The sequence below is a fragment of the Ranitomeya imitator genome, chromosome 8 (assembly GCF_032444005.1).
Source record: "Ranitomeya imitator isolate aRanImi1 chromosome 8, aRanImi1.pri, whole genome shotgun sequence".
In the NCBI taxonomy this organism is placed as follows: domain Eukaryota; kingdom Metazoa; phylum Chordata; class Amphibia; order Anura; family Dendrobatidae; genus Ranitomeya; species Ranitomeya imitator.
The window spans coordinates 172,825,742-172,850,410 of NC_091289.1; the positions used below are offsets into that span (position 1 = coordinate 172,825,742).

Consider the following 24,669-nt stretch of genomic DNA (forward strand, 5'->3'; position numbering starts at 1 on the left):
GGAGCTTAGCGCAGAGCGGCAAAGCCGCGCCGACGATACCGCCGGCCATCCTGATCGTGGACACGCAGCCTTATCCTTATCCTGGTATGCAGGGCCCCATCTCGTCATAGTAGGCATGGCCCCATCCCAATTTTGGCATGATTGACCCCCATCCCGGTACTGATATGCATGGCCCCGTCCTTAGAATTGGCCCCCATCCTGGTATGCATGGCCCTATCAGAAAACATGGCTCCAAACCTCAGTCTCATCCAGAGCGAGTAGTGCGGCCTCTTTTCCATTTTCATGGTCTGATATCACAAATGCTTTGCTGGACGGAAGTCATGTATCAAAAATTACCGCACACTCTGAACTGGTATGATGCAAAAGATATTCAACAAATTTACTTAAGATAACAAAAAAAAGGTTGCCACAGAAAAATACGTGCATATAGAAAACGTTTCGACCCTCCCGGATCTTAGGCTTAGGCACCCATTGACAGCAATGTGATTTTTCTCTGTAGTGCATCGCTAGCGCATGCCATTTTCGGCACGCACAAGCGATGTGCCGTTATTTTGTGACGGACCTCGGACGCTGCTTGCCGCGTCCGAGGTCCGTTCCTCGCTAACGGGAACGGCAAACGCGAACCCTATAGATACATTGCGTTAGCGCAATTCGCTTAACGGATTGCCCGAACGCAATGTGAACCTAGCCTTACTCATGGGGTTACTTGGTTTCCGAGTAGATAAGTATAGGTGGCAAAAGTAGAGGACAAGTGGACAATCCCCTTAATGCACATTCTGTCACTTAGCATGGAACGAAGAGGGGGCATCCGTGTCCCTGGTAAATGTCTGATGGCCGTCACATCAGTGGTAGGCTTGTAGTGTTCTGTCTCCTGGATAGGCAGCACTCCCGCGCCCTGCTTGGTCGTGTTGACCTGATCCTCAGACCCCTTGTGAGACCATATGCTGGTGCAGTTGGCCCTGGGTTCCTCCTAATGCAGGACAATACCAGACCTCATGTGGCTGGAGCGTGTCAGCAGTTCCTGCAAGATGAAGGAATTGAAACTATGGACTGGCCCGCCCGTTCCCCAGACCCGAATCTGATTGAGCACATTTGGGACATCATGTCTCACTCCATCCACCAATGTCACGTTGCACCACAGCCTGTCCAGGAGTTGGCGGATGCTTTAGTCCAGGTCTGGGAGGAGATCCCTCAGGAGACCATCTGCTGCCTCATCAGGAGCATGCCCAGGCGTTGTAGGGAGATCATACATACAGGCACGTGGAGGCTACACTGTCATGATTCCAATGGCAGGGAATCACAAAAGGACAAGCACCAACGAGCTCTAGGGTGATGGAACCTGAGCTGACCGCGACCCTAAACCTGAACACACAAATAACAATAGCCGGGGAACGTGCCTACGTTGATCCTAGACGTCTCGCACCAGCCGAAGATCTAACTTCCCCTATTAGGAGAAACACAGACCTCTCTTGCCTCCAGAGAAATACCCCACAGAAATAGCAGCCCCCCACATATAATGACGGTGAATTGAGAGGAAGGCACATACACAGTATGAAAACAGATTCAGCAAAATGAGGCCCGCTAAAACTAGATAGCAGAGGATACAAAAGTAAACTGCGCGGTCAGCAAAAAACCCTTCAAAAAACCATCCTGCAATTACTTGAACTCATGTTCCAACTCATGGAACATAAGGAGCAATTACAGCCCACTAGAGCAACCAGCAGCAAAGAAACAATTATATGCAAGCTGGACAAGACAAAAATAAAGCAAAACGTGGAACAAGAAAATCAAAAACTTAGCTTGTCCTGAAGATTACTGAAGCCAGAAGCTGAGGTAACAAAAACACTCTGATAACCTTGATAGCCGGCGGGGAAATGACAAGAAAGCCCGGTTAAATAGGAAACTCCCAAATCCTAATAGAACAGGTGGACACCAGAGACAGCAGAACACAAATCACCCAGTACCATCAGTAACCACCAGAGGGAGCCCAAAAACAGAACTCACAACACTACACACACTACTGAGCATCATTTCCTTGCCTTGAGGCATTTCCACTGAAGTTGGATCAGCCTGTAATTTGATTTTCCACTTTGATTTTGAGTATCATTCCAAATCTAGACCTCCATGGGATATTCATTTTGATTTACATTGATCATTTTTTATTGTTCAACACATTCCACTATATAATGAATACAAATTTGCAACTGAAATATTTCATTCAGTGATATCTAGGATGTGGTAATTGAGTGTTCCTTTTTTTGAGCAGTGTATTTTCCCAGTCACAGAGAGATGGACACCATTGCTAAAGTGGATGTATCATGTAACCCAAGCTTCTCCCACCTTATTCCTGGAGGCGCCAGTGAACCTTCTGAGCATTTTGCTTCCAAAACTGTTTTAAAATCATAGACCACATTATAGCAGCATGTGTTTATTACAGAAGACAAGGTATAATTAACATGGAAACCACTTCCCATTATGTAACCAGAACATGATCATCACAAGCTTATGCCATCTTATACACACCCGTCCATGTTAGAGCTATACATTTTCAGACAGTCAGGCCGCATACAGCAAAGTTCGGCGCTCAGCTACTTCACTGGCCCTGAAGACCGTCAATGTAGTAGCACCGCAGCTAGTGAGATCCATTTTGCAATCATATACGTGTGTGCGCGTGTTTGGGATCCCTCCTGAGAACCAAGGTGCCACAGTGCTGGAAACCTGTGCAGAAAACTACAGCAGAGAGCACGTTAGAGCGAGTGGTCAAAAATGCAGCCTCTTCTTTCCCAGAGTGCAGACCTCCAGCTATCATTAAACGATGCAAATACTCCTTTACATCTTTTTTCTACTTTTCCACCTTCGAGTAACCAGTCCAGGTCATAAAGTCTGATTATTTAATTTCTCACAGTAACTTCGCCTATAAGTAGAGCTGGTGTGAATGAATTTGCAGGACCGTGTGAGTAATCTGTGCCTGTTGGACAAGAGACCTGAGAACCACGTCTTACTTGCCGGCATCTGCAGCTTTTTTTTTTTTTTTTTTTTTTATTATTTGATTAGTCAGCCTGATGCACTATGTCCCGCCAGGACTTCTGGTGGAAAACAAAAATACCCATATTCATAAGTACATCAGCCACAAATGGTCCGCTGCGAAAGCAGACTGAAAACAAGATACGCCTCAACGAGACTTACAAATTCTGTTGAGCCAAGTTTAATTTTGCCATTTTCTTCAGATAAACTTGGGCAACAATTGGAAAAAGTATTAACATGCAAATGGTTGCAGAAATTTCTATGACTGAGCAGTTCCATACATATTAATTGTGTCGGTTCTGCAGTACGTGCAAGGATTTCTGTAAGCCCTAGCACAATCCTAGAAATTGCTGTGTGTGAATAAAGCCTCAACGCTCCCAAATTTTTTTTTCTTAAAGGGAGTGACACCACAGAATGACTGCTCGATCCAAATGAAGGCATTCTGTGCTGACACTCAAAATTTATAAAAAAAAAATTTTTTGTGTACTCACCGTAAAATCCTTTTCTCCAAGCCACTCATTGGGGGACACAGGACCATGGGTGTATGCTGCTGCCACGAGGAGGCGGACACTAAATACAAAAAAGGTTAATGACCGGGCTACAAATTGAGGTACCTTGGCATTGAACCCGGAAGCCATCAAGTCTACGTCCGAAGTACCCCAACAATGGCAAATCTGTTGGAATATGTCCTGATGGAGAGACCATTCTCCTGAGGTGAGACCTTGCCGGCTGAGGAAATCTGCGGCCCAATTCTCCACTCCTTGAATGTGAACTGCCGATATGACCGAAAGGTTGTTTTCAGCCCAGCGAAGGATGTGCTATACCTCGCGCATTGCAGCTCTGCTGCAGGTTCCTCCTTGATTGTTTATATAAGCCACAGCCGTGGCATTGTCCGACTGGATACGGATGGGGTGGCCTGCTAGGAGATGATGGAACCGCTTTAGGGATAGCCGAATCGCATGTATCTCCAGGATATTAATGGGAAGGCAAGACTCGTGATGAGTCCAAGTTCCCTGCGCAGTGTGATGGCAAAAAACCACACCCAGCCTAGGAGGCTGGTGTTGGTAGTGACTACCAGCCAATGGACTGGGAGGAAAGACCTCCCTTGGAGGAGAGAGGATCGTAGCATCCACCATTGGAGTGACTGCTTGACCCGAGGAGAGAGGACACAGTCGGTCGAGGGAAAAGGGACTCCCGTCCCATGTGTCCAGCAGAGCATGCTGTAGGGCAGAGGTGCAGTTGCGCAAATGGAATTGCCTCCATTGCGGCCATCATCTTCCCGAGAATACTCATGCCGAAACGGACGGAACAAGGGGACGGCTGAAGAAGCTTCCAGACCCCCTGGTGAAGAGCCAGGACCTTGTCCCGAGGAAGAAGCACCAACCCTAGGGAGGTGTCCAGGGTCATGCCTAGAAAGGAAATCCGTTGAGCTGGAACAGGAGATGACTTTTTAAGTTGATCAACCAGCCCAACCGAGAAAGAGTATCCAAGGAAATGCAGACGCACTCCTCGCAGGCTCGGAAAGATGGGCCTTTGACCAGTAAGTCGTCTAGGTAAGGAAGACCCCGAGAATGCAGAATGGCCATGACATCCACCATGATCTTTGCAAAAACTCTGGGGGCGGTGGCAAGGCCGAAGGGCAAGGCCATGATTTGAAAACGTTCTCAGACGGCGAAGCGAAGGAGCCTTTGATGAGGTGGGAAGATTGGGATGTGGAGGTACGCATCCCAGATGTCGATGGATGCTAAGAATTTGCCTTGTTCCATCGAGGCAATGACGGAGCGGAGAGATTCCATCCTGAAATGACGGACTTTGACAAATCTGTTCAAGAGCTTTAGGTCCAGGATGGGCCTTACCGTTCCATTCTTTTTGGGGACCATAAACAGATTTAAATAAAAGCCACAGAACCTTTCATCCTCTGGGACAGGGACAATCACTCCGTCTTGTCGGAGCGACTGAATGGCCTTGGAAAGAGCCAGAGCGTGCATTGCCGCCTCAGGAGGGCGGGAAGCGAAAAACCGGGTTGGAGGGGGGGGGGGGGGGGGAATCGATTTTGCAACCGGAGGACACCAGATCCCTGACCCACTCGTCGTGAACGACTGAGAACCAGACATGAAACAAGAGAAGGCGTCCGCCTACTTTGCTGGTGTCGTCCAGAAGAGACTGCGAGTCATTTAGAGGAAGACGGTTGGGGTCTGGATCCCCTGGACCTAGACTGTGTGGAGTGGCCCCTCCACGAATGGTTGGGCCTTTATGGAGCCTGAGGGCTTTTGTTTCTGCCGGCGCAGCACCCCGAGCCAGGGGAATTAGCTGAGGAATGCCATGCATAAGATCCACGAAGGAGCCGAAAACGAGCCTGCGGCTGTCGTCGGAACGGTTGTCTGAACCTCTGCTGGGGAAGTACTTTTTTCCCCCGTAGTGTCTGAAATTAGTTTGTCCAGCTTTTCGCCAAATAGACGGCCCCCGATATATGGCAGAGATGTGATGGACTTTTTAGAGACGGAGTCCGCTCATCAATTCCTCAGGCATAGCGCCCTTCTAATCGCCACAGCGTTTGAAGCCGTAAGTGCAGAGCAGTTCGCCGCGTCCAGGGAAGCGTTTACTAAGTAATCGCCCGCCAGGGAAATTTGATTTCCTAGCTCCGCTAAGTCAGAAGGAAGATCACTGCTTTGTAAGGCCTTGTGCAGGGAGTCTGCCCAAGAAGTCACGGCTTTAGCTACCCAGGTAGCAGCGAAGGAGGGAAAGAGTGCCGAGCCTGAAGCCTCGAAAGCTGAGTGGGCGAGACTGTCAACTAGGCGGTCTGTGGGATCTGCTAGAAGATCCGTCCGGCACGGATAGGACAGTTTTAGAGGACAAAAGTGAGACAGGAGGATCAGCAGGAAGGGATTCTGTCCATTGTTTCCAGAGATCAGGAGAAAAAGGATATTTAGACTCCAGAGATCTCTGGCCCTGAAAGCGTTTGTCTGGACGCTCCCTATGCCGCTGGACTATGTCTTGGAACTCTGAGTGATTGGCAAACACCCTGTGAGTGCGTTTGGTCCTTTTAAAAAATATCGAATTATCCGTACTGGAGGTCACCGGTTCTTCAACAACCTGAAGGGACTGGTTGACGGCCTCGATGAGACTATCTATAGTGCTCTGATAACCTGGCGACTCCAGATCTAGAGGCCCATCAGACTCAGGATCAGAGTCCTGGTCGGATGAGGTGCCTGGGGAGCGAGAGCGGGAAGCGGAGCTAACGGACGCCGAGGCACCAGAGGGCCGAGCCACGGACGCGCTTCCTAGATGGCCGCTTGTGCCTAGAGTGAGAGCGGCCCTTGCAGGCTGAAGATTCCGCAGCCGTAGGGCAAACGTCCTGAATAAGTGGATTAGTGGTCCTGCTCCTGGTTGGATCCTGGAGGGACTCGATAGCTTTAGTCAAAGAAGCCATAGATTGCGAAAGTGACAAAACCCACTCAGGGGGACTGGTCACCACAGGCTCCTTTGCGGCGGGGGGCTCCTGAGCGCATTTAGGGTCCCAAGCGTTACAGAGCGGAGCAGTATGGCCGCTTGGTAGCACAGCCTGACAGGAGGTGCAAGAAGTGAAGAACAATGTTTTTGCAGACTTTTTGGGTTTATGCAGAGACATGTCAGCTAACCTCCATGCAGGGCTGTGGGGTATCTGTGCAGCTAGTGAGGGGAGCACCGTGTACAGGAGTAGGAGGGCCTGTGTCAGTGTGCAGCGCACCTATCCAGGTCCTGTGTCCGGATGCCATGCAGACCGGAGAGGGACTCCTTGATTTGATGGCACTCTGAGGCTCCTGAGAGACACCAGGAGCGCTCTCTTCCGTCCAAGATGGCCGCCGAGAGTTTAGAAGCGCTGAAGCGGTGGGTGGGGCCTCACGTGTGACGGGCGGAGCGTAGCCTAGCTAAGGCCGAAGCCGGGGACTAAATTAGCAGTGCCCGGACGCGAAATGTGGCCAAGCCCGCGGTGCGGTGCGCTTGGCGCCCCCCCCCCCCCCTACCCTATCAAACTCACCGCTTGTGGACCTCTTCAGGTGAGGAACGAGGGAAGGTGCAGTCAACCTTAATCCACCACCCTCTTGATGAGGGGGTGGAGAGGGACTGAGGAGCTCCATGCAGCATCACTGTTCCACAGTGGTGGTGCAGAGGGAGGGCGGATGGACTGTGCTCAGTGAAAGTGCCTCTGTGTATCCTAAGGGTTCGCTCCCCTAAGATTTCACAGGGTTAGGTCACGGCCAAACATCCCACGTCGCAGGAAAGGATACGGGAAGTTAACTCGCTGTGCTCACCTGTTGGTGTTTCGGGGGGAGATCGGCCCCCTTAAAAGGGTCCGTCGTCCCCTTCGTCCTCTTGCGCAAAGATAAAAAAATGAAACGTTTGGAAAAATTCAGACGCAGTATGCCTCCTACAGACACTAAGCAAGAACTGGTATTATCCGGAGCCAGTGGGCGGTGTATACTGCAGAAGAGGAGGTAACCTTTTTTGTATTTACTTAGTGTCAGCCTCCAAGTGGCAGCAGCATACACCCACGGTCCTGTGTCCCCCAATGTGGCGATGGAGAAAAAATATATATAGTTTTAGCAACACATTAATGACACTGCAAATACATATTCATGCTGCAAATTAAGCAGCATGCCAGCTACCCCTCCTCAATATTTCACCACACTTTGACATAGGCTATCCAGTATTAAAATTCATTCAAGTAACTAAAACTCAGCTGCAATACCAGTCACAGCCCACAGTATAGGGGCAGGCCCTTTTTCTAACCATGCACATCCCCCTATAAGGACATTTTTCCAGTCTCAGATTTGTCTCCTTATACCCTTTGCATAATTTCAGGGGGGAAAAAAATTAAATAAAACATTGAAACAAGTGTTTTATTTCTACTGAAAGGAGACGGAGGACAAGAAGTGTTACTGGAGCTTTCTGCTCACCAAATGGCACTGCAGGGCAGACACCAAACGTTGCGTTTTCGTTTTTTTATGTTTTTTTCAGTCTCTCCAAAAAAAAAGAAAAAAAATGGCAAGTCCTGGGAGGAAAGTGCAAAACGCAAAATAACAGCAAGAAAAATGCTGCAGTAGCATTGTTAAAATACAAAATATTTATATTATGGATCTATTAACACATGATGTTTCATGGGAAAACTTTGGAACCACACAGCCGTTTTTTTTTCTTTTAGGATTTTTTTGTTGAAATCAAGTCCATGTTATCTTCCAAAAGTTTGCAACAAGTTTCTCAATTTGCTTCATTTTTTGATGCTTCATCAAAATTCTCTACAAGTTCTGTAAAGGGGAAAAAAAAAAAAAAAAGTTAATTTAAGAAAAAATAAACAATCATTATTGGACAGGTATTTGGTAATCACATGCCTGTTTCTGCCCAGCGCAGAGGTCACGGACCTCTTACAGGCTATTCTGCTGCTTGCATGGAAATCATGTCAAACAGCAGCTTCTCTTCCTCTCTGATGGGTCTTCACTGCCAATGTCATAGCGATTGGCACCTGGCTCCCTGCTGCACAGCTGCGGGGAGCTGGCTGTCAATCAGCATGACACTGGAAGTAACGCCCTGACTACTGAGCAGCCCAGAAGAATTGTTCTGTGAGCAGCTGAAATCACCAGTAGGAGCAGTCAGTGACTGCTTTGCGCCAGCACCAGGTAGAACAGGCAGGTAGTTGCCAACTTTTTTTTTTTTTTTTTTTTTTTTTTTAACTAGGAGCCTAGTTTAGTCCTGGATAACCTCCATGAAGGTGAAGCCAAAACAGAGAAGCCATTAGCCGCTGAGGTTTTGCGATTGTTTCACCAGTAGTCACTTGATTTTGAAGGGAAAGATCTTTCATCTGCAAAGCCACAGGTCTTTAGAAATGAATAATATGAGCGGCAGGGGGAAACCGGCCAGACAGGACGGGGAATTCGGCAGAACCAGGAGGGGCGAGGGAAAACAGGGAGGGTTTACCCTGAGGGACTGGGAATGGAGGAATGAACACATGATAAATCCCAGGTACTGGGGCTTGGGAATTTACTATAGCGAATACAGAAATAAGAAACAAAGAAACAGACACAGAATAAGCCTTTTCAATCAAATAAAAATTTAAAGAATTGTATGACCCGTTTTGGGAACAAGTATAGTTTTTTTCAAGCTGTGAAATAGCAGAAATCTCATGTGACGTTTTTACAGTCAAATTTTATTACCACTGTATCTTGAAAAGGATTTTCACTGTAAAAACTTACCCCAAAATCATGAAAATTTATCACAATGTAATGTGCACAAGTATCTATAATTGGTTCTTACAGGAACGCCTGTTTTAGGCCGGTTCACATATCAAAGGTTCTCCTGACAAACTCTACAGACTCCTACATGATTATGAATATATCGAGCCCGGGTCAGCAGATCTGCGGCTGATCCATGTAAAAACTGACGCACAGATCAATCTGGTGCTTTATGTCATGAACACTATTTCCATAGAGCTTTAGACAAAACGTTACTTACCCGGGACATCGTCATCCTCCTCTTCTATGTCCTCGGGTTTCGGTGCCTTACAATCCAATACTATAAAACAATTATAGAAGAGACAAATAATCAGCTACAATCACCTTGCAAAAGAGTCTTATTGAAATCTAAGGGTACCGTCACACTATACGATTTACCTACAATCACGACCAGCGATACGACCTGGCCGTGATCGTAGGTAAATCGTAGTGTGGTCGCTGGGGAGCTGTCACACAGACAGCTCTCCAGCGACCAACGATGCCGAGGTCCCCGATGTTTACCCTGGTTACCAGCGTAAAAAAAAACAAACAGCACATACTTACATTCCGGTGTCTGTCCCTTGCCGTTTGCTTCCCGCACTCAGTGACTGCCGGCCGTAAAGTGAAAGCACAGCGGTGACGTCACCGCTGTGCTCTGCTTTCACTTTACGGCCGGCAGTCATTGAGTGCGGGAAGCAGACGGCAAGGGACCTGACGGAGACCGGAATGTAAGTATGTGCTGTTTGTTTTTTTTTACATTTACGCTGGTAACCAGGGTAAACATCGGGTTACTAAGCGCGGCCCTGCGCTTAGGAACCCGATGTTTACCCTGGTTACAAGCGAACGCATCTCGCTAGATCGCATCGCTAGATCGGTGTCACACACACCGATCTAGCGATGACAGCAGGAGATCCAGCGACGAAAGAAAGTTCCATATGATCTGCTACGACGTACGATTCTCAGCAGGATCCCTGATCGCTGCTGCGTGTCAGACACAGCGATATCGTAACGATATCGCTGGAACGTCACGAATCGTACAGTCGTAGCGATCGAAATGGCACTGTGTGACGGTACCCTTAGGGAGGAGGCAAAAAAACAGGCAAAACTGGAAATGCAAGTGGAGTCAGCTCAAGAGTAGCGTGATTAATTCATGGCCATGTAATGAAGTTATCTGGAGCCTGCGAGCATTCGCTCTGCATTTGCAGCTACCCTGGTGTCAATATACCCATTGCAGGCAGCATGGAGGTCTGCGGCAGCTGTTGGCTATATTTATATATGTATTTACAGCACAGCCACCCTGAGTTCTGGACAGATTTAGAAATGAGTGAAAGCCAAGCCGTGTGTGAGATCAGCCAGGTGATCACAGCCACCTAAGAGGGATTACATTTCATAAGAACAGTTACCGATTGCTCTAAAAGTTCTCTCCTCGGAAACAGAGAAATCTAGTTTTATAGTTCACTGCTCATTGCTTAGGACGCTGGTTTATTACCCAGATAGCACGCACACCGCTTGCAGGCTCCAGGCTTTACAGCCTGTTGGTAGCTCTTAGAAGCAGCTGCCAGCCCGGATTGCTGAAATGCAACCATCTTCAGTCCCCCCTGCGCTGCTCCCATGCTGCAGAGGTAAAGCTGCCTATGATAATAGCCTGGGAGAGGGCCGAGTTCGGCCCAGAGGTGAGACCATGCTGCTGCTGCTGCTCTGAGCTGTCAATCTTCAGGTGCACACACCCCCAGAACCAGAGGAGCACTGCGCTCCTGAGAAAATCCTTTTTAGCCCCTTACCGACCTCCACCGTACTATTACGGCGGAGGTCAGATCCCCTGCTTTGATGTGGATTCCGGCGGTGAGCCCACCTCAAAGCCGGGACATGGCAGCTGTTTTGAACAGCTGACATGTGACCGCAATAGCGGCGGGTGAAATCGCGATTCACCCGCCGCTATTAACTAGTTAAATGGCGCTGTCAAATGCTGACAGCGGCATTTAACTGGTGCTTCCGGCCGCGCGGCCGGAAATGAGGGCATCGCCAACCCCCGTCACATGATCTTATTGTGAAATACTTGGTAGCTGCACGGTAGCCCAAACTATACAAGATGCATCAACCAGTTTACAATTCTTGTCTATCAGAATCCAAATAAACAACAGCACTTATACACTTATTTCTGGGCTCTTACCCTGGCGGGGGAATTGTTCGGCTAGCTTGCGGAGACTTGTGAGGCTGTCGGCTCCCAGTTGACTTAGGATACCTGGGAGCATTTCTGTGATCTGCTTGGCTTCTGCGTGACCATTAATTGCAAACGTGTTGGCAGAGAGGGAAGCCTGAACCTTGGGGTTGTTGAAATGGATAACTGTGCCGTCGTCTTTAATCATATTAACCTGCGGCGTAAATCAGATTAAAAAATTAGGGGGAAAAAAAAACAAAACAAATCACTGTTGTCTAAAACACGATGTGCACGTCTCATGACGTAGTAAGCGATATCGGAAATGAAGCCCACATGCACGACGACCCACCAGCAAGTACAGAACATCATGGGTGCTTGATAGCCACATATTTTATACTAAATGGTAATAATTTTTATTTATGTAGCGCCAACATATTCCACAGCACTTTACAATTAAGCGGGTACATGTACAGACAATAAATTTAGTACAAGTTAAGACAATTTAAACAGTGACATTAGGGGTGAGGTCCCTGCTCGCAAGCTTACAATCTAAAAGGAAATGGGGGGACACGATAGGTGAAAAGTGCTTGTTATTTCAGGTCTGGCAATTATAATAAATAGGGATTTTCACATAAAGCTGTATGATCCGGTCATCAGCGCAGTGCAGTGCAGTTATCCGGTCATCAGTGCAGCGCAGTTATCGTGTGCATGGAGGGTGTGGGGACAGATGAATAGTAGGGTGCAGATTCACATGCAGATAATATTTGGAAGGAGGGAACAGGACAAAGTTAGTTTACTGAGTAGTTGATGTGGTAGGATTGTTTGAAGAGATGGGTTTTTAAAGCGCGCTTGAATAGGTTGGGGCTAGGCATCAGTCTGATCGTCTGGGGAAGTGCATTCCAGAGAGCTGGCGCAGCACGAGAGAAGTCTTGGAGACGGAGGTGCGAGGTTCGGATTACGGGGGGATGTTAGTCTTAGGTCATTTGTAGAACGGAGGGCACATGTAGGGCGATAGATGAGAGAGGAGATATAAGGCGGTGCAGAACTGTGGAGAGCTTTGTGGGTGAGAGATGAGTTTATACTGGACCCTGTAGCAAATGGGTAGCCAGTGTAATGACTGGCACAAGATGGAGGCATCGGTGAAGCGCCAGGACAGAAATATGACCCTGGCTGCCGCATTCAAGATGGATTGAAGAGGAGAAAGTTTGGAAAGAGGGAGACCGATCAGAAGAGAGTTGCAATAGTCCAGACGAGAATGAATAAGAGCGACAGTAAGAGTCTTAGCAGTTTCAAAGGTGAGAAAAGGTCGGATTCTGGAGATGTTTTTAAGATGCAGGTGACAGGAGCGAGTGAGCGATTGGATATAGGGAATCAAGGACAGTTCGGTGTCGAATATGACCCCAAGACAGCGGGCATGCTGCTTGGGAGTTATGGTTGAACCCTCCAGGGTAATTTCGATGTTGGGTAGAGTGAGGTTAGTAGAAGCGAGAAACACGTAGTTCAGTTTTGGAGAGATTTAGTTTCAGATAGAGGGTGGACATGATGTTATAGACAGCAGACAGACAATCCTTGGTATTTTGAATTAGAGTGGGGTTGATGTCAGGGGAGAAGTGTATAATTGGGTGTCGTCAGCATAGAGATGGTACTGGAACCCAAATCTGCTGATTGTTTGTCCAATAGGGGCAGTGTATAGAGAGAAAAGGAGGGGGCCCAAGACTGAGCCCTGCGGAACCCCGATAGTAAGGGGACGAGGAGAGGAAGAGGAGCCGGCAAAATATACAGTGAAGGAGCGGTCAGAGAGATAGGAGGAGAACCAGGAGAGGGCTGTGTCCTTGAGGTCTATGGAGCGGAGCATAGTGAGAAGGAGCTGGTGATCCACAGTATCAAATGCGGCAGATAGATCCAGTGGTATGAGGGCATAAGGCATATTAGGGCATAAAGTAAAAAACTTCAGCCACTGTGCCTGTACTGGAACAAGACATTCTGGTTTGGAGGAGAAGCAAGGGCAGAGCTTAAGACCAAACCTTTACTTCTTAATAGGGCTGCAATTATTAAGACCGCTTACTTCCTCAATACCAGCAATGTTATTTACTGCCAGTTTCTTGAGCGAGCTCTGAAGTTTCTTGTCATCTGCTGTCGCTGTTCTGTGTACAACCTTCTTCTTTCTGCGGGCTGTTCCCTAGAGGGAGACAAATATGGTCCTCAGTGAAATACAAATATAAGCCATTACCTGTGGATGTTAACCCCTGTGTCAGCGCTATAGAGAGCTTGTTAACACTGCTGCACAGCTTTCTGCAATTCCATCATGGGGTGGGTTAGAAGTTTCTGATCGAGGTGACTGATCGCTGGGACCCCCTACGATAAGGAGAACAGGGGTCTCTTGAATCTCCCCCGTGCGAATAAAGTGCAGGTCATGTGGTTTGCTGCGCCACTCAATGCCGACAGGAGTGTAGGAGATGGCAGAGCACTGGATTAAACCATCGCTGACAATGGAGCAGCAGCATGTATGGGACTTGGGGACCCCTGTTCTCGAAATAGCTGGGGGGGTGGGGGATATCTGTGTGAAAGCCCAGCGATCAGTAACACATTACCTATCCTATCCATAGGTGAAAGGATGAGTAACGCTTTAGGGATTGTCCAAAAAGAACACAACCAAGGTAAAAACTTGCTAATCGGCTGAGTCCGACTGCCGAGACCCTCACTGTTAACCGTGTTCTGAAATGTCTGGATATGTGTACTCTGCTCCATTCATTTTTTTATTTATTTTTTTTTTTTTAAGGGACTGCTGTGAAAAGCTGAGCACCGTACCCAGCCATCTCCAGCAGTCCCATAGACAATGAATGGAGCAGAGCGCACACGTCTGGCCACCTCTACATTCAGATGGGGCATTCATTTATTCTTGGGATTGGTGGCAGCTGACTGTGGTTGAGAAATGGGCTTCCAACTACTGGCTGCTATAAGTTTTGCTTTGAAGCCCAAAATATTTCTCAGTTTTGGCATTTAATGATAAACAGTTGACCCTTTTTCAGACAAGTGTTCTGCCCTGGCTCCCGTTTGTTAACCCCCTAACGACTAGAGGTATTTTTGGTATTGCATTTTCATTTTTTGCTCCCTTATTCCAAGAGTCATAACTTTTTTACTTTTTGGTCAAAATGGCCATGTGAGGGCTTGTTTTCTTTGCAAGACGAGTAGTTCTTTTTAACACCACCATTGGTTTTAACATTTCGTGTACAGGAAAAAACGGGAAAAAAATTCAAACTATGGAAAAATTGCAAATAAGTGCAATCCCACAGTTTTTTTTATGTTTTGCTTTTTTACTATGTTCACTAAATGCTAAAACTGAACGGTCATTACGAGTTCATAGACACCAAACATGTCTAGGTTCTTTATCTAAGTGGTGAAAAAAAAATTCAAACTTTGTTAAAAAAAAAAAAAAAACAAACAAACAAAAAAAAAATTGCACCAGTGTGTAGTGGCTGCTCTCGGGTACTGAAGTGTACAAAGCTCTGCTCACCGTGTAGTGGCTGCTCTCGGGTACTGAAGTGTATAAAGCTCTGCTCACCGTGTAGTGGCTGCTCTCGGGTACTGAAGTGTACAAAGCTCTGCTCACCGTGTAGTGGCTGCTCTCGGGTACTGAAGTGTACAAAGCTCTGCTCACCGTGTAGTGGCTGCTCTCGGGTACTGAAGTGCACAAAGCTCTGCTCACCGTGTAGTGGCTGCTCTCAGGTACTGAAGTGTACAAAGCTCTGCTCACCGTGTAGTGGCTGCTCTCGGGTACTGAAGTGTACAAAGCTCTGCTCACCGTGTAGTGGCTGCTCTCGGGTACTGAAGTGCACAAAGCTCTGCTCACCGTGTAGTGGCTGCTCTCAGGTACTGAAGTGTACAAAGCTCTGCTCACCGTGTAGTGGCTGCTCTCGGGTACTGAAGTGTACAAAGCTCTGCTCACCGTGTAGTGGCTGCTGTCGGGTACTGAAGTGTACAAAGCTCTGCTCACCGTGTAGTGGCTGCTCTCGGGTACTGAAGTGTACAAAGCTCTGCTCACCGTGTAGTGGCTGGTCTCGGGTACTGAAGTGTACAAAGCTCTGTTCTGTGTAGTGGCTGCTCTTGGGTACTGAAGTGTACAAAGCTCTGCTCACCGTGTAGTGGCTGCTCTCGGGTACTGAAGTGCACAAAGCTCTGCTCACCGTGTAGTGGCTGCTCTCAGGTACTGAAGTGTACAAAGCTCTGCTCACCGTGTAGTGGCTGCTCTCGGGTACTGAAGTGTACAAAGCTCTGCTCACCGTGTAGTGGCTGCTGTCGGGTACTGAAGTGTACAAAGCTCTGCTCACCGTGTAGTGGCTGCTCTCGGGTACTGAAGTGTACAAAGCTCTGCTCACCGTGTAGTGGCTGGTCTCGGGTACTGAAGTGTACAAAGCTCTGTTCTGTGTAGTGGCTGCTCTTGGGTACTGAAGTGTACAAAGCTCTGCTCACCGTGTAGTGGCTGCTCTCGGGTGCGGAAGCTCAGATCAATTCACTTCAGTGGGAGATGAGCTGCAGCACCAGTTAATTGTTCCTAGCTCACAATAATGAAGTATAAAAGTTGTCTGTATACATTAGTTGAAATTTAGATGAACCTATAAATTTAGAAATACTAAATATGTATTGGCAGAGCCCACAATGCACTAGGTTTTAGAATTCCCAATCCTTAGTATATAATTATCCCAACATTCTGAAATAAATATGCGAGCTCAGCTGCTTAGGAGGGTCGTCAGAAATAGGCGACAGCTATCGAATATGCATGAAGAGCTCAAGCATATTCAGCAACACCGTAAGGAACGGGGGAAAAAAAAAAAAGGAAGAGGGTTCACAGATTCACAAACCGTTATATATATGGATACTCACCTTACCACCTATCCGGACCTGAGCTTGAAGTTTTGCTAGTTTTTCTTGATTCATGGTGAACCTACAAATAAATTCAAAATTAATTAAAAGAAAAATAATAATCATGAGCAGACTAAACATCTCCATAAATGACATATCTGTGGGCACAATACATAAGTAGCTCATTTAGAGCTATTAACCCTCCGTCACATACAACTGATCTGACAGGCGCTTCTCTTTTACTTTCATTTCTCCTTCCTCACCAGATTGTGAGGAAACCCCCTCCCTCCAGGTAGTCTCCTGTCTCTTGAAGGTCTGTGAAACCTGATATCACAGTTGGATTTCAGAGCTTCAGGGGAGAGGATATAGCTGCACAGATCTCTCAGGCTCATTGTATGTGAATACGTCACATTCAGTAAGGTTGGTATTTTATGTTTTTATTCATCACAATAGTTTATTTAGCTTGTTTTATGAATGTATAGCACAAAATGTGAGGATATTTCATAGAAATAAGGGAGATTTTATAAAAGAAAGTGTGCTGCTCAGGCATATACAGTAGTTCCCTAACATATTCCTTCTCTTGCTTCAGATTATCTGCTGAAATGGAGAGGAAAATGTACAATTTATCCAAACAACTTGATGTTGAGGAAGTAACAAACATGCTGTTAGATGATAGAGACCTCACACTGAATGAGGATTTAGGAGAGGAAAGTGAGATTGATTCTCATGATGAGGTGGAAGAATGTGTCCTGGATTCTGAAACAGCAAGATGGTGACAGTGGTGAGGATGAAGAAGTTGGATTATATTATATTGGAAAAGATAAAAATACTAAATGGAACAAGAAGCCATTCCAGAAAAAACGTAGGGAACCTTTAAACATTATTACTCACCTTCCTGCAGTAATAGGAACTGCACGTAATGCAAAAACTGCAGTTGAATGCTGGAACAGTATATTTACAGATGACATTCTGGACTCTATTGTCACATATACCAACCAATATATAGACATTATAAAGGACAAGTACATCTGCAACAGAACCATCAAGCCCACAGATGAAATAGAACTGCGTGCTTTTTTTCGATTACTGTACCTTGCAGGAGCTTATAGGGCAAATAGACAAAGTTTGGAGGAACTTTGGGGTAAAGATGGGGATGGAGTTGAAAAATTTAGCCTTGTTATGTCCATAAACAGATTCAAGATTCTAATTCGTTGCCTTCGGTTTGACGACAGAACTACCCGAACCGAACGCAAAACACATGACCGACTTGCTCCAATTCGTGATATATTTCAAAGATTTGTTGTAAACTGTAAACAAAGTTATTACCCTGGAGAGAATCTCACTGTTGACGAAATGCTCCCTGGTTTTCGTGGTAGATGTGCCTTTCGTCAATATATTCCATCAAAGCCAAACAAATATGGAATAAAAATGTATGTCCTTGTTGATGCCAGTAAGACCTACACTTACAACCTGGAAGTTTATGCAGGAAAACAACCAGAAGGTCCTTACTGTGTGAGCAACAAACCCATTGATGTTGTAAAAAGACTGGCTGAACCCTTATTTGGATCGGGTCGCAATATTACAGCTGACAATTGGTTTACAAGTTGTGATCTGATTGATTATCTGAAAATTCAGAAGCTGTCATATGTGGGAACTGTAAGAAAAAGCAAAAGGGAATTGCCGCCACAGTTTGTAAGTGTGAAAGAGAGACAACAGTACAGCAGTATGTTTGCATTCCATAATGGAAAGGCTTTAGTTTCCTATGTACCACATGCCAAAAAAAATCGTACTTCTTCTATCAACACTTCATGATGATGCTGCCATCGATCCTGGGACTGGGGCAGAAAAAAAACCGGAGATAATTACATTTTACAATGCCACCAAAGGGGGTGTGGATACAGCAGATCAGATGTGCTCCACTTTCAACGTCAGCAGAAACATCAAACACTGGCCAATGGTCATATTTTTTGCTATGTTGAATTTGGGTGGTATAAATTCACAAGTAATTTATCTTGAAAACAAGCTTGAACCACTCCGTAGACGATTGTATCTGAAAAAATTGGCCCATGAACTAGTACTTGGAGAGCTACGCAGGAGAAGCGTGAAAACAATCGGTATCCCCTCTCGCCTTCAAGTTCAGCTCAAAAGGTTCCGCCCAGAAGATGATGGTGAAAAGTCACCATCTGCACCACCTCACAAAAGAAGGAGATGCACCACCTGCCAAACGGAAAGCACAACCAGAAGGCTTTCAAATTATGAATGTCTCAAATGTCATAAAGCAATTTGCCTGACACATGCAAAAATGGTGTGTAATTCTTGCTATTTGCTCTGCAAGTGTGACTTTTCTGGGGAAACCTCAGCATCTACTTCTGATTGAATATGTTTTTAATAGTACTTAAGGTACCTTAAAATTAAGTTTGTGTTCAAAAATTTTCTTTGTACATTTTTTTGAGAGAGTCGAACTGGGGACTATTTGGCGGGAGTTTTGAAAAGTTTGTATTTCATAGTTATTAGTTTTATGTTAAGTAAATGTTTTTTTTTTGCAACTGATTATGTGTAGTCTCTTTTATTACATCCCTATGAAGGTCACTGATCACTTTTAGAGCACTGAAATTGCAAACATTAGATATTATAGGTATTTTTCCAGCAGGCGCCTGACAGGCACATTGTATGTGAACTCGTTAGTCCGAATATTGTATGTGACGGAGGGTTAAAAGGCCAATAGCCACCTTCTGCTGTTTCCAGCGCTGCTTCGTCCTCATATGGATCAGGTGACTAGAACCATCACCAGCCGGATCACTACAGTATCTTCTGTGTGGGCCAGAAGTCACTTTCTCTATGTAAAGACTTAGAACAAGGACCTCAGACTTACACATATGTTCCGAGGTGTGAGCAGGAAAGAAAAAGCTGAAGTCACCTGATGCAAGAAAGGGACCAGAGAATCGCTGGAATCAGCAGACGACGTGCGACCTGGAATATTTTACCGCACAAATTCACGTCAGGTCATGTTCTAGGCAGCACATGCTCAGATTACACAGGATTATGTGCTGCCGAGAACAGTGATTATTAAGCAAGCTTAAAAATAACCTAACAAGCAAAACGCTGAGAGTGATTGCTAGGCTGAATATAGGTTGCAATTATTGCATGCCCATCACAAAGTGTCATTGTCTGGAAACCTTTCAGCATCTCTTTATAGGGCAATTAATAGTAATGCACAAATCCCAAGCTACAAACTTGCCAGCGTCACCCAGCCTACCTAACCCTGCTCCACCCAGAGGAGATTTTAATTAAGAGTGGATACATGTCGCTAGTGGTGGGAAATATCCCGGGAGGATTTATTTCATCCAGACATCAGGTAATCACTATGCTCTCCGCAGAATAAAGCAAAATCCTGTTGTAAAGAAAAGCAAATGGCAGGGAGCAGACAAAAAATGGAAGCACCAGATCAGCATTTCTCAGTTGTCAGGGTCAGAGAGCGGTCACTACTATCCCCAGGGAGGATCACGTTTTTACTACAGAGGAACAGAAGAGCAACTAAACTTAGGGTCTAATCCGACGGTGCGGAAAAAACTGCATAAAAGCCAAGTGTTATTGCAGTTTACACATAAAAAAAAAAAAAAAAAATGCAAAAATGCAACAAACACACATGTAGTTGTGACTGCACTTAAAAAGAAACTTTCAGCGTTATAACTACACAGTTTGTCATGAGGCGAAAAATTAATTAATGGGGATTGCAAGCTAAAGAAGCGTACGGAGAAATATGCACGTCCGTGCCAGGGCTGCGGAGTCGGGAGTCCATTTTGGTGTCATGGAAATTGAGGAGTCGGGAAGTTTGGCTTTAAAGACTCCAGTCCTGTCAGCCCTCGGTAGAAAAAGGTTTAGAAACCCTGATCTAGTTTATCGGGAGGTCCTGACACTTCCTTGACAGCAGACGCCAAGAAAATTGTTAGTCTGTTGGATTTTAAAGTGTCATGTCCTGTCTTGTTCTCTCAGGAGATAAGCAAACAGAGGGAGTAAACCGCCAGCAGACAACTCTCCTATCTCCAATATAACAACACGTATGATCCTTTGGGCTGTGGGTAAATGCCTACATGGAAGTCAGGGGGAATAGTTGTCAGATGGACAAGAAAAGCTATTGCTACAGGTTGAATGTTAAGACCCTTTCACATGGTCATGATGATGAATGACCAGTGGAAAAGAGATAATATCTATTCTAATATATATATATATATATAAAAGGGGGAAAAAATTCTAATTTGATGTCGGCAGCACATTGCCCCATGTTAACAGGGGACCAAAAATACGGAAACAGTATGAAGACGGAACAATTGCAGTTACGATCCTTTTGCCACAGCTTGTGACTGGTATGTTACCCATGCCCATGTTACTGGCAGAAAGCTTTAGAGCAAGATGCAATGAATACTACTAACTTTGCTGCATGGCAAAGGTAGAAATCTGGAATCACATTTTCTTTGCAGAATATGGACGGGATGTTGTAAAGTGCCATCCACACTGCTGTTACTGTAACCTGCGGCAGGACCTTCCTTCTGGTCAATCCACTGCACCAATAACCTAAGGGGACGCACATTCCCATAGAAATTAATGGAACTATTCACGCATCCACATTGACGAATCCAGATCTGCTAAACGTAGTGCAGTACTATCCTCACCCTTTGTCGCAGATCAGCTCAATCTACAAGGCTCTATTAATAACCAAAAAGTACAAGGAATCCACTAGCTTGTAAAGAATCAATTTGTTCTATCCGCAACATAGGGGCAGCTGTCCAAATGTCCTTTAAAAGTGCACACATCCTCGGGCCGGGCACTGGACAGATCTCGGGTATCGTCTATGGAAATGTGATGTCCTATTATAATACCCAAAAATTACATAGTGAATGCTAAACGGCGTCAGTGACATACAGAGGGGACTGTTGACTTTGGGGAGAAGACCCACAGCTAGTCTAGATAGTCAAACTTGAACATGTGAAACTGGTGTTATGAGGGTAGTAGTTTTGGGATCCCCCTCATCAGGTTAATGGAGGTTCATATATAACACATGTGGCTCAGTGGTTAGCATTATTGCTCTATAGTCCTTGGATTAAATCCCACCAAGGACAACATCTGCAAGTAGCTTGTATGTTCTCCCCGTGTTTGTGTGGGCTTCCTCCAGGTTCTCCTGTTTCCTCCCACACTCCAAAGACCTACTGATGGGGAATGTAGATTGTGAGCCCCAATGGGGACAGCGATGATGTCTAAAGCGTTGCAGAAAAGCGCTATATAAGTAAAGCAGAATATTTTTCTTACACCATAAGATATTACTCATTCATTATTGTGTTTACACTTTTTTTTTTTACTGAAGTAAAAATGGTTCTAACATTGACTTATCTAATCTGTATTAATTATTTAATCCACTTTTTTTTTAAGTTAACTTCAAATTTCTTTTTATTTGTTTGATATATTTTTAAATCAAACTCATGTTATAGCCCAAGTCATTTGCATTGGTGATGCAGTTGGCACTCCGCCCTGGTGGGTTAGGAAAATCCTCGCTATATTAAAAAAAAGAACCCGTCACCAGGTGTGACCCATGAGATTTGGCATTGTGCTCCTGCCTACTTCTGTGCCCCGACTAGGGGAGAGTAAAGTACTGCAGAACGTATGCAAGAAGAATGGCATAGAAAGAAAAGAAACAGGACCAAAACAGCGACGACCTTTGAACCCGAACATCCTGCAGGTGAGTAAAAATAATAATCTTTTATTTATATAGCACCAACATATTGTGCAGCGCTTGACAGTTTGCACACATTATCATCCCTGTCCCCGATGGGGCTCACAATCTAAATTCCCTATCAGTATGTCTTAGGAATGTGGGAGGAAACCGGAGAACCCAGAGGAAACCCACGCAAACAGAGAGAACATACAAACTCCTTGTAGATGTTGTCCTGGGTGGGATTTGAACCCAGGACTCCGGCGCTGCAAGGCTGCACTGCTAACCACTGAGCCACCATGCTGCCCTTGAGTATGACCGAAGATGTTTTTCTTTTGTTGCAGGCCGGATCGGGGGGTATATTAGAATGCTGCATAAGAGGGCTGAAAGGTGGTGGCCGTATCTCATATGGGGCAAACAAGGTGACAGGTTCCCTTTAAAGGATTATTCCCATCCTCAGACTAGAGAGATTTTGGAACAAACTCAATTTGCAACCGCTCCTCAGATTATAACAGCTTTGTTTTCAGCTCGTTGCTGAAGAGACCGACCACCACTGATGCGATCTGACCGGGATGAAGACCCGACCGCGCTGCCCAGCCTCGGAGCAGCACTAGCAGACTCCATAGAAAAAGAGCTTGCAAGCGCTGCGCATGTTCTACGGTCTTAGCAGCGGTGGCCGGTCTCAAAGGCAACGAGCCAGAGATAACAGAACAGTATTAACATCTAAAGAACGGAGGGAGAAGTTTATGCAGCAAATTAACTCGCTGACAATCGCTATCCGACAATATCAATCTATGAAGACGGGAAAAACTAAATAAGCAAAACCCACTTGTGCTTCTGTAGAAGAATACGGCCAGTTCCGGGTTTTGTGTTTTTTTAAACCCTTTAATAAGTTGTGTAGGGTCACGTGAGCTACTGCTAGTGTTCATATTTCCACAAGCATGGAAGGCAGGTCACCATCTATTTCGGTAGCCCCCTAACTCGAGTGTCCTTCAGTGCGTTGCGAGATGTTAACAAGCCACAGCGGAGTACGCGACTGATAGTCTGGAATATTTGGTGTAACTAAGGCTACGTTCACATTTGCGTTCTGCCGGGCTGCGTCGGGCGCAGCATGCGTCATGCGCCCCTATATTTAACATGGGGGCGCATGGACATGCGTTGTGCTGCGTTTTGCGACGCATGCGTTTTTTTTTGCCGCAAGCGTGGGGCGCAGAGGATGCAGCAAGTTGCATTTTTTTTTTGCATCCAAATTTCAGCAAAAAAGGACGCAATATCGCACAACGCAAATGTGAACATAGCCTAACTGCAGGTGACATGTCTGCAGCCCCCCTGTCAGAATGGTTTGTGCGGTTGGAAACTAAAATATTAAGCTCTAGAACGACTTTCTCCTATTTTGATTCATTTTGGGCAAAAAAAAAGAAAAAAAAAGCCACAACTGATAAATCCAGCGTACAGGAGTGTACAGGAGACCACTGTACCTGGTATCAGGGGGGCTCAGGCCGCAGCACAAGCAACTCGTTGCGACTTTTTATGGCCAGGGGAAAATGTCGCACCAGATCCGCACCCACTGCAGACCCTCCCCGGGAGCCGCCATGTCTGCGCCTTTACAACCCGCAGAGTCACACCAGAACGGCCTATTCTAAAGCCATCCTCCCAGTCAGCCCCGGGCCCTCCGGCCTCTCCTCCCTGCTGCCTCCTCTAGCCGGTAACGCGACCGTCTCCACACACAGCCCCCTCCGGACACAACCCCCTGCTGCTCCCCGGGGGACGTAGAGCGGTATAACCGAGCCCCGGAGCGCCACTCACCTTTACCTCACAGCTCCGCTCCTACACGAGGTAATCAAGATGGCGATAAAGGATGATGGGCGGAACGTAACGACGCCTCGCACGCTGGGGGCGGAGCCACAACCGAGCGCATGACGTCATCCCGCTGCGCTTCTGAGCCAGGGAGCTATTCTGTTTCTATGGCAACCAATGATGCGGCCCAAGACTAGGCGTCTCTCCCCTCTATGTCTGCGCCATGGGCTCATCAATACCCCGCAATAGTATGGAGTGGCACCACAAGTTCCAGCAGAGCACGGTCTCTCCATGTGGAAACACATTCACTCCTTTAGTCTCGTTTTCACATACTTGACAACTCCGGAGAAGTGACAACAGCGGGAATAAAAAATGGCGAACGACATTCATTGTGCATCAAAAATAACACGATTTTCCACGTCAGTACGATCGCGGCGATAACAAACAGCGGAGAGTTTTATATTTTACTAGTTAATAAAAAAATCACATATTTGTAAAAAGATAAATTAATAAACGTTTGCGTCACGAGTTTTACAGACCCGATACTCTGTTTTCTTATTGGCAGCATTCTGGGCCACATACGACATTTTGATCATTTTTTATTGCATTTTCTGGGGAGGTGCGGCAACCAAATAAAAAACCCCAATTCTGCTGTTCTGTTTTTTTCTAACCCATACGGGTTATATCATTCTATATTTTGTGAGATCGGACTTTTGGGCACAGGCTGAGGCCAAATATGCTATTTGTAATGTATTTGTAACTTAGGTAAGATGGTTTATATGTACAGTACAGAGCATAAGTTTGGACACCCCTTCTCATTTAAAGATTTCTTTGTATTTTCATGACTGTATTTTCATGGTGGTCCTCATGTGAGCCAGTTT

The 24,669-nt window shown here is 46.0% G+C and overlaps 1 protein-coding gene across 2 annotated transcripts; it reads right to left on the reverse strand.

Moving 5' to 3' along the window:
* Nucleotides 1–7,890: 7,890 nt before the first annotated feature.
* Nucleotides 7,891–23,918, reverse strand: BTF3L4 (basic transcription factor 3 like 4). Of its 2 annotated transcripts, none has more exons than XM_069737909.1 (6): nucleotides 23,798–23,918; nucleotides 16,309–16,369; nucleotides 13,493–13,606; nucleotides 11,440–11,641; nucleotides 9,511–9,570; nucleotides 7,891–8,309 (listed from the first exon to the last, which is right to left on the reverse strand). In XM_069737909.1, the coding sequence occupies exons 2-6, from the start codon at nucleotides 16,360–16,362 to the stop codon at nucleotides 8,263–8,265; spliced, it is 477 nt and encodes a 158-aa protein (XP_069594010.1). In that variant the 5' UTR covers nucleotides 16,363–16,369; nucleotides 23,798–23,918; the 3' UTR covers nucleotides 7,891–8,262. The 2 variants fall into 2 exon arrangements, with proteins under 2 accessions (XP_069594010.1, XP_069594011.1); XM_069737910.1 differs by having other exon boundaries at nucleotides 23,804–23,860.
* Nucleotides 23,919–24,669: the final 751 nt, after the last annotated feature.